Source organism: Pan paniscus, chromosome 2 (assembly GCF_029289425.2).
Source record: "Pan paniscus chromosome 2, NHGRI_mPanPan1-v2.0_pri, whole genome shotgun sequence".
NCBI lineage: Eukaryota > Metazoa > Chordata > Mammalia > Primates > Hominidae > Pan > Pan paniscus.
The window spans coordinates 27,103,761-27,120,285 of NC_085926.1; the positions used below are offsets into that span (position 1 = coordinate 27,103,761).

Genomic DNA, 16,525 nt, shown 5'->3' on the forward strand with positions numbered 1-16,525 from the left:
TACAAGATTAATGTACACAAATCAGTAGCTCTTCTATACACCAACAGCAACCAAGTGGAGAAACCAATCAAGAACTCAATTCCTTTCACAACAGCTGCAAAAAATACAAATACTGGCTGGGCGTGGTGGCTCACACCTGTAATCCTAGCAGTTTGGGAGGCCAAGGTGGGCAGATCACGAGGTCAAGAGATCGAGACCATCCTGGCCAACATGGTGAAACCCTGTCTCTACTAAAAATACAAAAATCAGCTGGGTGTGGTAGCGCACACCTGTAGTCCCAGCTATTAGGGAGGCTGAGGCAAGAGAATCACTTGAACCCGGGAGGCGGAGGTTGCAGTGAGCCAAAATTGCGCCACTGCTCTCCAGCCTGGCAACAGAGTGAGACTCCATCTCTCTCTATTTATTTATTTTATTATAAATAAAATAAAATAAAATAAAATACTTAGGAATATACCTAACCAAGAAGTTGAAAGACCTCTACAAAGAAAACAACAAAACACTGCTGAAAGAAATCATAGATGACACAAATAAATGGAAACACATCCCATGCTCAGGGATGAGTAGAATCAATATTGTGAAAATGACCATATTTCCAAAAACAGTCTACAAATTCAATGCAATCCCCATCAAAATACCACCATCATTCTCACAGAATTAGAAAAAACAATTCTAAAATTCATATGGAACCAAAAAGGAGTCCGCATAGCCAAATCAAGACTAAGCAAAAAGAACAAATCTGGAGGCATCATACTACCTGATTTCAAACTATACTATAAGGCCATAGTCACCAAAACAGCATGGTACTGGTATAAAAATAGGCACATAGACCAATGGAACAGAATAGAGAACCCAGAAGTAAACCCAAATACTTACCAACCAATCTTCAACAAAGCAAACAAAAACATAAAGTGGGGAAAGGACACCCTTTTCAACAAATGGTGCTGGGATAATTGGCTAGCCACAAGTAGGAAAAGAAACTGGACTGTCATCTGTCACCCTATATAAAAATCAGCTCAAGATGGATTAAGGATTTAAACCTAAGACCTGGAACTATAAAAATTCTAGAAGATCCTAGATCTTCTAGAATTCTAGAAAAATCCTTTTAGAGATTGGCCTAGGCAAGGATTTAATGACCAAGAAACTAAAAGCAAATGCAATAAAAACAAAGATAAATAGCTGGGACCTAATTAAACTATAGAGCTTTTGCATGGCAAAAGGAACAGTCAGCAGAGTAAACAGACAACCCACAGAGTGGGAGAGAATCTTCACAATCTATAAATGTGACAAAGGACTAATATCTAGAATCTACAACAAACTCAAAAAAATCAGTAAGTAAAAAACAAACAATCCTATCAAAAAGTAGGCCAAAGACATGAATAGACAATTCTCAAAAGAAGATACTCAAATGGCCAACGAACATATGAAAAAATGTTCGGCATCACTAATGAGCAGGGAAATGCAAATCAAAACCAAAATGCGATACCACCTTACTCCTGCAAGAATGACCATAATCAAAAAATCAGAAAACGGTAGATATTGGCATGGATGCAGTGATCAGGGAACACTTCTTCACTGCTGGTGGGAATGTAACTAGTACAATCACTATGGAAAATAGTGTGGAGATTCCTTAAAGAACTAAAAGTTCTTTAAGCCAGCAATCCCACTACTGGGTATCTACCCAGAGGAAAAGATACCATAATACAAAAAAGATACTTGCCCATGCATGTTTGTAGCCACACAATTCACAATTGCAAAATTGTGGAACCAACCCAAATGCCCATCAATCAAGGAGTGCATAAAGAAACTGATATATATATAATATATATAATGTATATTATATATGTTATATATAATATATAATATATATTATATATAAATATAATATATTTTATATACAATATATAATATATGTTATACATAATATAATATATTATGTATAATATATAATATATATTATATATTATATAATTATATAATTATAAATATAATATATATTATATATTTTATATATATATAAAATATATATATTTATATATTATATATATTATATTATATATTATATATAATATATTATATATTATATAATATATTAAATATAATATATATAATATAATATATATTATATAATATATTAAATATTATATATAATATATTATATAATATATATGAAATATATAATATATATTACATATGATATATTATATATTATATATAATATATAATATATAATTATATGATATAGAATATAATATATAATATAAATATAATATATTGTATATATAATATATATAATATAATATAGATTATAGATATTATATAATATATAATATATTATATAATTATATATTATATATTATATATTATATATAATATATTATATGTAATATATATAATATATAATATATTATATGTGATATATATTATATATTTCATATATTATATATAATATATTATGTATAATATATATTATATAATATATTATATAATATATTATATATAATATATTATATATTATGTATAATATATATAAAAAATATATATTATATATTATGTATAATATATATTATATATTATACATAATATATAATATATATTATATATTATGTATTATACATAATATATAATATATATTATGTATAATATATAATATATAAAAAATATATAATATATATTATATAATATATAATATATATAATATATAATATATAAAATATAACATATATAATATATAAATATTATATATATTTTATATATATTATATATATAATATATTATATAAAAAATATATAATATATATTATATATTATATATATATGATGAAATACTACTCAGCCATAAAAAAGGAATGAATTAACAGCATTTGCAGTGACCTGGATGAGACTGGAGACTATTATTCTAAGTGAAGTAACTCAGGAATGGAAAACCAAACATCATATCTTCTTACTGATATGTGGGAGCTAAGCTATAAGGATGCAAAGGCATGAGAATGATAAAATGGACTTTGGGGACTTGGGGGGAAGAGTGGGAAAGGGGTGAGGAATAGAAGACTACAAATATGGTGCACTGTATACTGCTCAGGTAATGGGTGCACCAAAATCTCACAAATCACCGCTGAAGAATTGTACCCCCATAACTTATGGAAAGAAATATAAAAAATTTAAAAAATTATGATTAATGGTCAAAATATCAACAGTAACAGGAGTTTGGAAGAAGTTGGTTCCAACTCTCATGGATGACTTTGAGGGTTTAAAACTTCAGTAGAAGAAGTAATTGCAAATGTAGTAGAAATAGCAAGAGAACTAAAATTAGAAATAGACTGAAGATGTGACTGAATTGCTGCAGTCTCATCCAAAGGCTTGAATGCATGAGCAGTTGCTCCTTAGGGATGAGCAACAAAAGTGGTTTCTTGTGATGGAATCTACTCCTGGTAAAGAGGCTATGAACATTGTTGAAATGGCAACAAATAATTTAGAATAGTCTGTAAATTTAGTTCATAAAGCAGCAGTAGGTTTCAGGGGACTGACTCCAGTTTTTGTAAGAAGTTCTACCGTGAGTAAGATGCTATCAAACAGCATCGCACGCTACAGAGAAACTTTTGTGAAAGACTGAATTGATTGAGCAAACTTCACTGTTATCTCATTTTACAAAATTGCTACAACCACCCCAATCTTTAGCAACCACCAGCCTGATTAATCTGCAGCCACCTACAGGGAGGCAAGACCCTCCACCAGCAAAATGATTATGTCTTGTTAAAAGTCTCAGATGATCTTTAGCACTTTTTAGCAACAAGGCATTTTTAATTATAGTATATATATTTTTAGACATAATGTTATTGTGCATTTAATAGACTTAGTATAGTGTAAACATAACCTTTATGTGCATTGGAAAACCAAAAAATTCAGGTGACATGTTTAATTGTGATATTTGCTTTATTGCTGTTGGCCGGGACGGAACCTGCAATATCTGTGAGATACACCTATATCTATAAAAGTTGCAATGAAGATGCTTACAATCTGGTTGGAAAACATAGTTAATACTTCACAAATCCCAAAAATGTATATAATTATATGCCAAATTATATAGTATAGACTAGTATCATAGAAGTTTTGACTAAAACCTGTGAGCAAATTTTTATATGATTAAAAATGCTATGCAACATAATAAAAGAAGGTATGTACTTAAAATCACTTTGGCAATTGTGAAGGTGAGTTTTAAGTACTTTATGTTAATAATTAACTTGAAAGTAAACTACTAAAAGTTGTTCGTATAAGGACAACTAGAATGTTAGCTATGCTTTCTAGAATATTTGAGCAAAACATTAAAAAAAATTGACAATTTGATTTAGATTTGCCTTTACTAACAAAATGGAAGCATAAAAATAGATTCATAGTCATCCAATAAGAAAACATAATTAAGGACCCAGAAATCATAAAGTGACAATTTCTATTCAAAATGCAGTGCATAAGAACCCATACATCGGTTCAGTGCCTGGGTGTCAGGTGCTGTCTAAATAAAAACCTGAACAAGGGAGGGGAAAATGTCAGTGTTAATCCAGTCAAATTAGGCCATATTTTTAGTTGACATTATATTTGCACTTGAAAATTTAGGTTTGACTTACAGACCCAAAAATTTACATTTGACCCACACTAATAGAATCCATAACATTATAGTATGTACTTGAAAAGAACATGTTTCCTGTGTTATATTTTTGTGTGATTTAATTTTCACAAATATATACCATTTCCCATGTCTTGAAAGGAAACGATTATTTCTTTTTAATACAAGACAGACCTGAGACCTTTATCCCCAATTCCAAATACTTGGTAATATCCAGTTGTTTGATTAACTGATTTGACTTTATAGACCACAGAATCAATCTATTTTTAAAGAACTGAGTTTCCCAAGGCATGGGACACCTACACAGCCTAATTTCATTAGTAGGTAGATCAGGTATGAAATAGTCCAGTAGGAAACGTATTCCTTTTACAGTTTTCTTTCTGTTGTTTATATCAAGGATTAAGTTTCAGTATCGTGCAAGTATGTTTTCATTATTTCTCAAATATTAGGTAATGTTCCTTTACAGCAAAGACAACAGACCTCAGGATAAGCAGACAACAATATCTACCTGGAATTTAATGTTGTCTTTCTTAGATTTGTATTTACTTTTACAATGGTTATCTACCTATGGCAAGTGATACTATACTGGTTCTCATTTACAGAAATAATAACAACTTTCCTCTAAAAATGAATTTAAATTGAGTTAGTCGATGTAAAGAAAAATATCAGGAAAATTATAGTACATATAGTTCTCAGACATAGGCAAATTTGTACCATGGTAATTCACTAGTGACTAAAGCTGGGAAAACAGAGCTAAAATAATTAACATGTTAAAATGTTTCTTCATTCAGTTATTCATATTAATTACTGGTAATATTTTCATTTGTACAATATATGAATTCCTAAGTTTTCTTTTCTATTGGCAGGGAATTGCAATCTATTATTTAATTGAAATAATTTGTAGAAAATAAATTATTCATACAATTTAGTATTAAAAGATAGAACAAGGGGATTTTTAATACAAGTAATGTAAAATAGTTTCATTGTTATTTGTTCTAGAAGAGTTTGGAGGTACTGCTGTTATTACCATGACATGAACCTAGAAGTTCAGCTTTTAGGAGTACCATACAGGCAAGATCATATTACAGTATAGGCACTTGGCACTCTAAAATAATGGTTCTAACCCTGTATTCTGCCATAATACATGGGAAATAATGTTCACATACTAGATATATTCCTGGGGGAATGCCCTGATTTTGGCAAAATTCTCCCCTTTCTGCTATTTTTTCCAGAACATTTAGGCAATACAGGGCTGTAAATGTTGGTTATGCATAAGTTCCAACATGTTCCTTTCTATCCAAGAAAGCGAGACCAAATGTTAAGTAAATGAAAATACACTAATATAATCAGCTTATTTTTTTAAAAAAATAAATCATTCACAAATTTAAGTGCTTTACCTATTTTTCATAACAAATGCTTAAGGTATAACTCGCTACTGACAGGACCAACAATGTCTCATGACACCTTGGTCCAAACGTACTACTTTATTGTTGGACTACCAGATTAATGTCACCTCTTTATACTTTAGTTAAGACAGAGATACCAAGGTAATGACTGGATTACAGCATGGTTTGCAGATGTGGTGACCTAAGTGAATGGCACTGGCACCAGCTGTTTATAATTTGATAAAGCAACCAATCATCCAAATTGACTTGCAACACTTAAAAGGTATGAGTTTTATAATTAATGGAAAAAACCTTCATATTAAGGTTGAGAAAAATAAAGTTCTCATTTTCTGACATGAAAGTAGAGTAACTCTCAGGTAGTAACCCAAATGTTCCCTGTGAATTAATGTGTTGTACAATATTAGTAAAACCTAACCACTCCTTTTATGTACAAAATCTAGCACTCACTGATAACACTCAAAATGGCCAGGAGTGGTGGCTCACATCTGTAATCCCAGCAATTTGGGAGGCCGAGGTGGGCAGATCACTTGAGGTCAGGAGTTAGAGACCAGCCTGGCCAATATGGAGAAACCCCATCTCTACTAAAAATACAAAAATTAACCAGGCATGGTAGTGGACGCCTGTAATCCCAGCTACTCGGAAGGCTGAGACAGGAGAATTGCCTGAACCCAGGAGGAGGAGGCTTCGGTGAGCTGAGATCACACCACTGCACTCAAGCCTGGGCAACACAGGGAGACTCTGTCTCAAAAAAAAAAAAAATGCTTTTGTGTATTCTGATACAAGCTTTAACAATATATGAATCAGCAGATTTTAAAGAATTAGATGATATAGCAAACTGTAGGGATAAGAAAGAAATGTATGTAAACCGTGCCATAATGTAAATAGTTTGTTTAAAGGTCCAGAGATCTGATCAGTGCCACCGACATAAAATCAAGTCTTGCACTGAACTAAGTCAACATACTGTTTAGGAAAAATAATTTCTAATATGGATTACAACAGAACTGTCAATTGCTTACATATATATGTGTGTTCCATTCTTGCTATTGTAACATCAATTAATAACAATCATCTTAATTTCATAATTATATTTTGAACTTACCTTTTCAAAATAACAGGAGCAGAGCATGGTCAACATGATAGTTTCAGGCATCTTAATAAAACCATCATTTTTGGCATCTATGCTGACATTGTAATGGCCTCAAACTGTCAATAACTCATCCAAAGCAAATTTAATAAATGTGGAGACATGGGCTAACATTACAGTCAGTTTGCCTATATTCACTATAAACATTAGCAGTACAAAAGAATGTGAATCAAGGAAGCTGAAGCGAAAATAGCATTAAACAACAATCCCAAATTAACCAATAGTAAAGTAGAACTCTATGCTCAAGAGTTGTATGCTCACACATACGATAAAAGCATAATCATCAAACTTTTTTCTGAATTGTCTAGGTTTAGCTAATAATTTAAATGTTACTGATGGACTTTGGTCCTCTTTAACAAAAATTAGAAACATTAACACATTCTTCCCAAACCTTTATTAGAAACTTTTATGTTTAAGGATCTATAATTTTTCAATTATTAGGGAAACAATGTGATATGTCATTTTAATCGTGGGCGGATCACCTGAGGTCAAGAGTTCAAGGCCAGCCTGGCCACCATGGTGAAACCCCATCTATATTAAAAATACAAAAATTAGCCAGGAATGGTGGCAGCCACCTGTAATCCCAGCTACTCAGGAGGCTGAGGCAGGAGAATCACTTGAACCTGGGAGGTGAAGGTTGCAGTGAGCTGAGATCGTGCCACTGCACTCCAGCCTGGGTGACAAAGTGAGATTCTGTCTCAAAAAAAAAAAAAAAAGAAAAGAAAAGAAACATAAATAAGTAAAAGATAATTATTTGTGTAAGGGTAGAGGAGATAGAAAAAAATATGACTTGCTTTCTTCATTCTACATGTATCATGTAGGTGTAGAGTTTACAGAAATACTTATGTAAAACATGGTTACTATTTTTTGTTTGTAGGTATGTATTTGAAGCATCAATAGGTCAACTGGCTAACATTCCCACCATGGCAGAAATGCAAATTTTGGAAAAAAACAGCCCATAATGTTTCAACCAACAGTGAACACAGAAGGCATTTTGTTACCATCAAATCGCCAAACTAATAATGGTGAACAAACAAGGCAGAATTCTCCACTCTTTGTATTAAAATTACCACCCAAGCATCGTTCAGACATCTCAGGCCCAACTATAATTCTGCATTTGCCCATTGTGTGCTTAACATCAATGTGATCTAGTAAGTACTACCATGATCTTTGAGATTTCGAAGAATCACAGCAGGAAGGCTATGGGACTGCCACCCTGTCACTAACTCGGCCTCTAGTTCCTTAATGTGGGCCCTGAGCATGTGGGGTGGCACTTTCAGAAGCAGGTAAAGAGGCAGCAAAGCTGAAGAAATAAAAGGGGGAAGATATGAAACTGTAACATAAATTACATTGAATTTTAGAGAGTTGTGTTTGATTTTATTGCTACCAACACTAAGTTACCTGGTCTTGGTCTTGATCCTGTTCCTCCAGTGAAGTCCCTGAAAATAGAATTATAGGCCATTAGAATGACCTGTTCAATTTGGATTTGACAAACTAAGAGCCTACATCTTGCTATGGTCTACATTATAAAGATTAATAGAGATTATTTTCCCTCAAGATGCTCTCAAGAGTTTAAGAGGGAAATAAATATATTGCAACAAACAGTACAATTGACATTCTACTGACAAATGGCAGAATCGTCCCACCACAGTTTTTAGGCTCTAAGTATGACTAAGAGCCTAAATTTTAGGATCCTGTATAATTTTCTTGTTACACTTAAACTCAAAATATGATTTTGCACTAAAAGGATATAAGATTTAAAATGTTATATACAGTATTTTCTATGATTTGTCCCTGCTCTATTAAAAAAACAAAAAAACCTTATACCTCTTCCTATAAAATGTTTTTTGCATTGAAAATAATTATCTTTCCTAAAGTTGCCAGTGTTATTAACATCCCTTGTTTGCCTTGCCCCAAAATTCTAGGTTATTTGATCATTTTACGAGTTGGTCTCAGTGTCTTCTACTCTGTGGAGGTGGCCTTAGACCCCACCAGGGATATCTGTAAATCACCTTCAGCCTTGTTTTTTCCACTGTACCCTAGAACCATTTTTTTTTTTTTTTTTGAGACGAGTCTAGCTCTGTCACCCAGGCTGGAGTGCAGTGACGCGATCTCAGCTCACTGAAACCTCCACCTCCCAGGTTCACGCCATTTTCCTGCCTCAGCCTCCCGAGTAGCTGGGACTACAGGTGCCCGCCACCACGCCCAGCTAATTTTCTTGTATTTTTAGTAGAGACAGGGTTTCACCATGTTAGCCAGGATGGTCTCGATCTCCTGACCTCATAATCCACCTGCCTCAGCCTCCTAAAGTGCTGGGATTACAGGTGTGAGCCACCACGCCTGGCCTAGAACCAAGTTTTTAATAGTTTTCTGGAATGAAATAAGAAACATCTGTGCCCTGACAAGTTGTAAGAATCATTCTTAAACTTAATGCAATCCAACAAAAATATATCATACATCTACTAGGTATAAGGCACATGATAGGTTATTTGTTAAGTAGGAATAAATATAGGAATTCAAATACAAGTAAACATGGCTGATAATTCTCTTGTCCCAACCTTTTCGTTTTAATCATAGAATTTTTGATACATGCATGCAACACCTACCTAAGTTATTAAGCGTAACAAAATTGGCACTCATTTACCTACCACCCAACTTAAGCACTAGAATAATACCAAAATCTTTGCATCCACCTATGAGTTTCTTCCCTGTTCCTTTCCATTCCCTCTTGATCCTCACCAGGCTAACACTCTCTTGATCTCATAATATATTCTGTTCCATTCTGAGCTCAAGTTTCCAGAGCCTTGAAAAGTAAATGGAACCTGCCAGCCTTTAACAGTTTATATACTTTCCCTAACCTGAGATAAGGAGCATGTTTAAAAAAAGAAATGAAGCTGATCCTGCCCTCAGAAAGTTTGAAAAGAGGCATGATGACAGCAGTGCCCATGTGTAGGCAGGACAGCCCCAGGGCTGAGCTGAGGAGCAGAGCATCTGTTCCAGCTCCTTGTATGCCTGCACAAATGCCATACCACAGCAAATGCTTTCTGAATAACTTTGCCCCTTACCTTTCTAGCTGAAGCTAGTACTGTCTAATGGAAACTGATTGTAAGCATCAAACATAATTTTAAGTTTTCTGGAAGCCACATTTTCAAAAAGTAAAAAGAATAAAGTGAAATAAATCTATTTTATTTAATCAAAAATATCCAAAATATTATTTCAACATATAAAAACTGAGATATCTTATTATTTTACATCTTAATTAATATTAAACAAAATTAAACATTCAGTCCCTCAGTTGCACTGGCCACATTTAAGCTGCTCAAGAGTCACATGTGCCCAGTGGCCTCCATACTTAACAATGTGGTCCAGGCCCTTCCTTAAGTGTTGGTCATTGTCTTCATACACTTATTACATTCATGCCATGTAGCTGCTAAACCTGCAATACCTCCTGAATCCCACTCTCTTAAAAAGTGAATAAAAATGCAACTTGTGGCAAACTTGTATCCATCAGGTTATACATGTTCTTGAAAAGCTGATAATCACTCACATGATGAGTTTGCAAGATGACTATTCCAGATGTCCTGAAGAATCTAACATTTCAAACATTTTTACATATTAACAAATGTTATGCATAATGTGTGCTAGTGGGATATGTGACATAGAACACCCTGACAATGCTGAGTTGCTGCCGCTTTTGCTATTCCTTTATATAATTTTAAATTCCTCTTTAATAAACTTTAGGGAATCTTTAAAAAGAACAATTACACATTCATTCATTCATTCATTCAAGAAATATTTATTAAATGCCCACGATGTGTAGCCACCATGCTAGACACTGGAGATGGGATGGTGAAAATAAATAGTTTCCACAGTCTTAGAATTTACAAGATTGCATAGAGATAGCAGAAAATAAAATGTCAATTTCTCTGGAAATTATATCACTAACCGCAAGAAAATATAGTCATCTGAAATTTCAAAATAGAGCAGACTCATTGTCACCAGAAGTGACAGCTTTTAACTATGCAATTGTTGGGCTCACAGATGGACAAACGATTGAAATTATGCAGAGCCTGGGGGAAGTCTGCCTCTAGATTGAACCACATTGAATGTTTATGCCCAATAGAGCATTATGGCTACAGAGGGTGGTGTTCCCATCGTATCACAAGCTGGAAAATATACCAAAGTGGTTTCACACAGAGAACATTCCAGAAATAGTTTCTGGTGAAGAGGCTTAACATATTACTGTTTGTGTTCTCTGAAAATTTTGAAATGGGCATTGACCAACAGCACTTCAGGCCAACGGAAGAATTTCAGAAAAATAGAAGGCTGAAAGAATTCTAAAAGGCCATCCCTTCCAGCTCTCTTCAGACCTAGTGTGACCTCATCTGGAATTAATAAGGCAAAAGAGAAACTGAAGTGCTGAAAATGAGTGTTAGCCTACAATTTCCACCCCAAAACACTAACAGATAAAGTGAATAATCTAGGAATTAGCATCGTAATTTTTTAAATAGACTTTTCACTGAATTAAGTCAAGAGCAAGGTGAATTATTTGGATAATAATTTTGCCAGCAGAGTCCTGGCCAAGAAGAAGATGAAGCCCTAGAATATCATCTCTCATAAGAATTCCTTGAAATATGTATCTGAACAAAGAAAACATATTCAAATACATTATAAGTGTATTCCATCATTTAATTCAATTGTGAAAAGTATCAATGCTATTTGATATTGATAAAAATAATTAAACCTTATGAAATGAGAGGTTTGGCTTACAATAGTAAGGTAATGCCTTCCGAAACTACTGCAACCACACCATGTGAGCTAATGAGCATTTTATAGCTGAAGGTCTCTTTCAGGCAGTGACATTCATAAATATGTCCTGTGTGAATAAGCAACATTATGTAGCTTTGAGTTCTCCTATTTATCTATAATGTTAATAGAGTTGGTATCATGACAACAAAGTAGTATAATGCTCCTGTGGCTATCCCCTCCTACTCCAATAACAGCTAGAAACAAATGAGCAATAAACCAGGAAAGTATAGAACTATCACAGAAAAGAAACAAAGTGGTCTTACTATGTGTTTTTTTGTTTGTGTGTTTGTTTTAAGGCTGCTGGAGTGAGACATTAGCAGATGGGCCAGGTTGATTCTAGCAAGGAGTAATCATGCAGTATTTATTCAACCAAAGTAAAACCAGATACAGATTATGAAAAAGATGGAGGGAGAAGAGCTACAAGTAAAAATAAGCAAGACTTCCGCTTTTAAGAGGCAAGATCCACAGGTCCTGAAAATACACGAGGTCTTTCCAGTCACAAATACGATGCTGAATTGTCACAAACATCCACAATCATCTTTACATATAAAGACTTAGAAAGGCCTGGCACGGTGGCTTATGCCTGCAATCCTACCACTTTGGGAGGCCCGGGCGGGTGGATCACCTGAAGTCAAGAGTTCGAGAAAAGCCTGGTCAACATGGTGAAATCCCATCTCTACTAAAAATACAAAAATTAGCTGGGTGTGGTGGCAGGAGCCTATAATCCCAGCTACTAGGGAGGCTGGGGCAGGAGAACCGCTGGAACCCAGCGGGCCGAGGTTGCAGTGAGCTGAGATGGCACCACTGCACTCCAGCCTGGGTGAAAGAGCAAAACTCTGTCTCAAAAAAAAAAAAGATTTAGACTTAGGAGCACACTGCCAAATACAATTATGCATACACTGATGAATCAAAAAAGTTGTGAACCACAGGCATCTCTGATACCACAAACATCTAGTGTCTCAAACCAGCCTGCCAACTACACCCTGTTGCCTTGGTGACAGAAGGCAAGCAGACGTGGAGAAATCTGGTTGCTGGAGCAACAGGATCCTTTAAAAAAAAAAAATGTGCCTTAAGCTGTGGCTATGGCAAAGGCTGTCAGTAGGCAAGATTTCAGTCCTTGGTAATGAGATAAAGAATTTACACTGAGATAACAGTCATTCATCTATTAATTAACAAGCATCTGTAGGTTGGTACCTATGTGCAATACACTGTGCCCTGGAGAATGCAAAGATGAATTAGGCATAGTTTGGCGCAGGCCTGGCGCACAGTAATAAATATCCATCAATTAAACAAATGAATGAAGGTTCTTAAGATGGTCATAAAACAATGACTAAATTTTACTAGGACCTGAGAATATGTGATAAAGAGGCTGAAGCCCCAGTGAGCATTATCAAGTTCCACTATACAGAGTATTTTATTTATAAGTTGAAATAACATGCTATGACTTGCTGGATTAGAATCCTCAATGTGTATATACTAGGTCAGCCTATGAAACTCGCATAAAAACTGGTAAAAGTCAAGCCCATTCTTAATGCCTTCCTAGCAAATAGTAATAGACATAAAAGATTTCATATCAAGTTTGAAAATGATTAAAGTTGGAAATTTCAAAGAAATTGGGGCTTATTCCTCTCTTGATCTTGCCATTAACTATATTCCTTAAAAAAAGTTTTATCAACTGATGATGGCTTGGATTCCCAGGTGCCTTCCAGTTCTAATATTATTCTCCAGCCTTGAGACTTCAAAACTTTTCTGAGCAGGCAGGGGCTATCCCTCCTAGTTCCATTTGCTCATGTTTTATCCATTTGTCTGGCTCATTTGCCCAAAAGCATATCCTAAGTTATTAGGGAGTTACGTTAGTTTTTCCGCAAGCAATTGGTTTAAATCTGGCTCCTGATGTCTGATATCTGACCAAAGTTATGAGTTTATGCTTAAGCTTTCTCTTGGTACTATTAATATTTAGCCAGGGCCACGTCTGACTTCTATATTTTGGAGGCTGTGGTCAGAACAGGTATGTACTTCCCTGTGACTTCTCTCATTGGGCCTTTTTAAAGAGTCAGTAAGGGTCCCCACGTGGGAGAGCTGCCTAGGGTCTCCTTGAAATTGTTATACCATTTTATACATGTCACAGAATAGGAAAAAAAAAAAAAGAAAGAAAGAAAACCCTCTACAGGCTTGATTTTCAATTTATTTTTATTCTATTATGTAGCTTTGCTATCTTCTTTTATATTCAAACTTCTTATTTAGCTTCTAAATATTTTGCAGGATGGGTTCACATTTCACATTAATAAACAAAGAAACCCAGGAAAATCTTAAACAAATTAGATTGCAAATAACTTTAGCTCTATTTAACGTTCTTTAAAGAATTATAAATACATTTTGGGATTGTCTCCTTTTAATTCAGAGAAGCCCCAGGGATTACCTGGGAGGGAGTCAAAAGTTATTAATTTTCTCTCCTCTTATTTGGCATAAATCAAAGGCTGTCTTTTATCATTTATTTTCTTCTGAAGTCGGCCCTTGTCTTTCCATTTTGCTGTGAGCTCCCTGAAGGAAGAGAGCTTGTCTTAAACAAAGCTCAAACAAACCTGTGTTCCCTGGTGGCATGTCACGCTGTATTACCACATTTCATGGCACAATTTTACAAATGTTGCTTTAGGTCAGGTCCTGTTCACCTTGGAACATACTTTCCAAAACATCAACTTCAATGTATGGGCCACTTTCCATATCCATCTGTTGACTTGGTCATAACCCCAAGTTAAAGCTTGTTCTATACCCCTGTTTCAATGACCTTCAGATTAAACCTTGCCTTTCTGCTGATTCTAGCTTATCCAATTTGTTATAAAGTATTTAGTTAATGACTAGCTTTTTAAAAGCCATCTCAAGCTCTAAAAGATATAGACCATGTGGGGTTGTTGTTTGTTTTTGAAGGGGTGGACATCAACCGGATTTCTGCAAATAAGACAATTTTCCATGGATCCTTTCAAAAAATAGTAGAATTATTTTTGACAGGGCCAAGATACCTACATTCATCTGATTGGAAATTTTCATTTTAATATAAAACTCACTTAATTGGGAGTACATCATATATCATAATTTACTTTTGAACTAAAATACTTGCTTTGTTAACAATAGAAAGTCAGTAAGTGAGGAATGAGGAATGTTGGGTACTAGCAAGCCCTAAAGATCCTTTGGAAGATCTTCTAACTCAGATCTCCAGTCCCCACAAACACCCATTGTGGTTCTCTTTGGCATTTTGGAGTACTTTTCTTCCCCCTGCCCTCCCCATTACTTCTGACCATGACTCCTCTGCACTTTGGCCCACTAAAGAACGTCATGAGGTCTTACAGGGTTTTATCAAATATCTTTCTGATAGATCATTCACCCTGTTGATAAGTTTTCCTTGGGTTTTTATTCCCAGAAACACTGGAAAAAAAGTTAGGAAATTAAAAGGCTCCACCCTAACTCCTCCTGATCTTCATTTGAAGATAAATGTACCAGTGATGCATCTTTGACTAAACAAGAAAAGGATTTGTCTATAGAAACCTTCCTTTGTCACCTAACTGAATCCCCCAGGAATTTGCTGAGCAGGTTCTTCTGAACTTCATTTATGTTATGTGATTCCCAGCACCCTCAAACCCAGAGGTAGATCCAGGTGGTTCCATTGAGGCTTCCCAGCACTAACACCTGCTCCCTTCAGCAAGCACCCCTGATGGACTAGTCAAGGATCTCAGCTCTCCTCAAGGCAGTAAACAGGAACCTGATCCCAGCCAGGCCAATCTGGCTCTCTCTCTCTCTCAGGATTTTGAATCCTAAGAAAGGTGACATGAGAATGGAATAAACAAGCTGGGAGTTCATTTATCCCAGAGTTCTTGTGCCCTTATAAGCCTCCCAAAAATGTCTCCTTTATAGACTTCAGGGACTGAACTGGCTCCTATGCCTTCCCAAGCTTGATCCTCCAGAGTCTAAATTACACAAGCCCCACAATGACTTCTAAAGAACCCCCTGTCACATAAGTTAGCTAAAGTCAGGCTCCTTTGCTTGTATCCAAAAAGCCCTGCCTGCTATAGCACATCGCAGCCTTAGCCTTTTGTCACACAGATGCTGCCACCTCCTGAGTGGGGGTCATCCCACAGCTCTGAAGAGCCCTGCCTGGCATCACCACTTACATGTGGCCCAACCTCAACAGGTGCCCCAGCCTCAGAGCAGTCTGGCAGTCCTTCCACCATTCTCTTCCCAGTTCTCATCTCAACATTGGCTGCTCCTAGCTGAATATACTCCTCAAATCTAGACAGTCCTCTCAGCTGTCTAGAATATTGGCCTAGAATATCAACTAATACATAGAAACTGGCTGGGCACAGTGGCGAATGCCTGTAATCCCAGCACTTTGGGAGGCTAAGGTGGGTGGATCACCTGAGGTCAGGAGTTCGATACCAGCCTGGCCAACATGGTGAAACCCAATCTCTCCTAAAAATACAAAAATTAGCCAGGTATGGTGGCAGATGCCTGTAATCTCAGCTACTTGGGAGGCGGAGGCAGGAGAATCACTTGAACC

At 35.3% G+C, this 16,525-nt stretch overlaps 1 protein-coding gene across 16 annotated transcripts in view; it reads right to left on the reverse strand.

The window, feature by feature from the left end:
- NEK10 (NIMA related kinase 10) overlaps positions 1–16,525 on the reverse strand; it is a 257,967-nt gene that overhangs the window by 45,458 nt on the left and 195,984 nt on the right. For 8 of the 16 annotated variants that reach the window (XM_055109574.3, XM_034956001.4, XM_057301617.2 and 5 more), the window contains 2 exons: positions 8,569–8,606; positions 8,330–8,470 (listed from right to left, as the gene is read on the reverse strand). In XM_055109574.3, coding sequence (XP_054965549.1) covers positions 8,330–8,470; positions 8,569–8,606 — 179 coding nt within the window. The remainder of the gene's footprint in view (positions 1–8,329; positions 8,471–8,568; positions 8,607–16,525) is intronic. The other 8 variants (XM_055109578.3, XM_055109577.3, XM_057301621.2 and 5 more) reach the window with 1 other exon arrangement.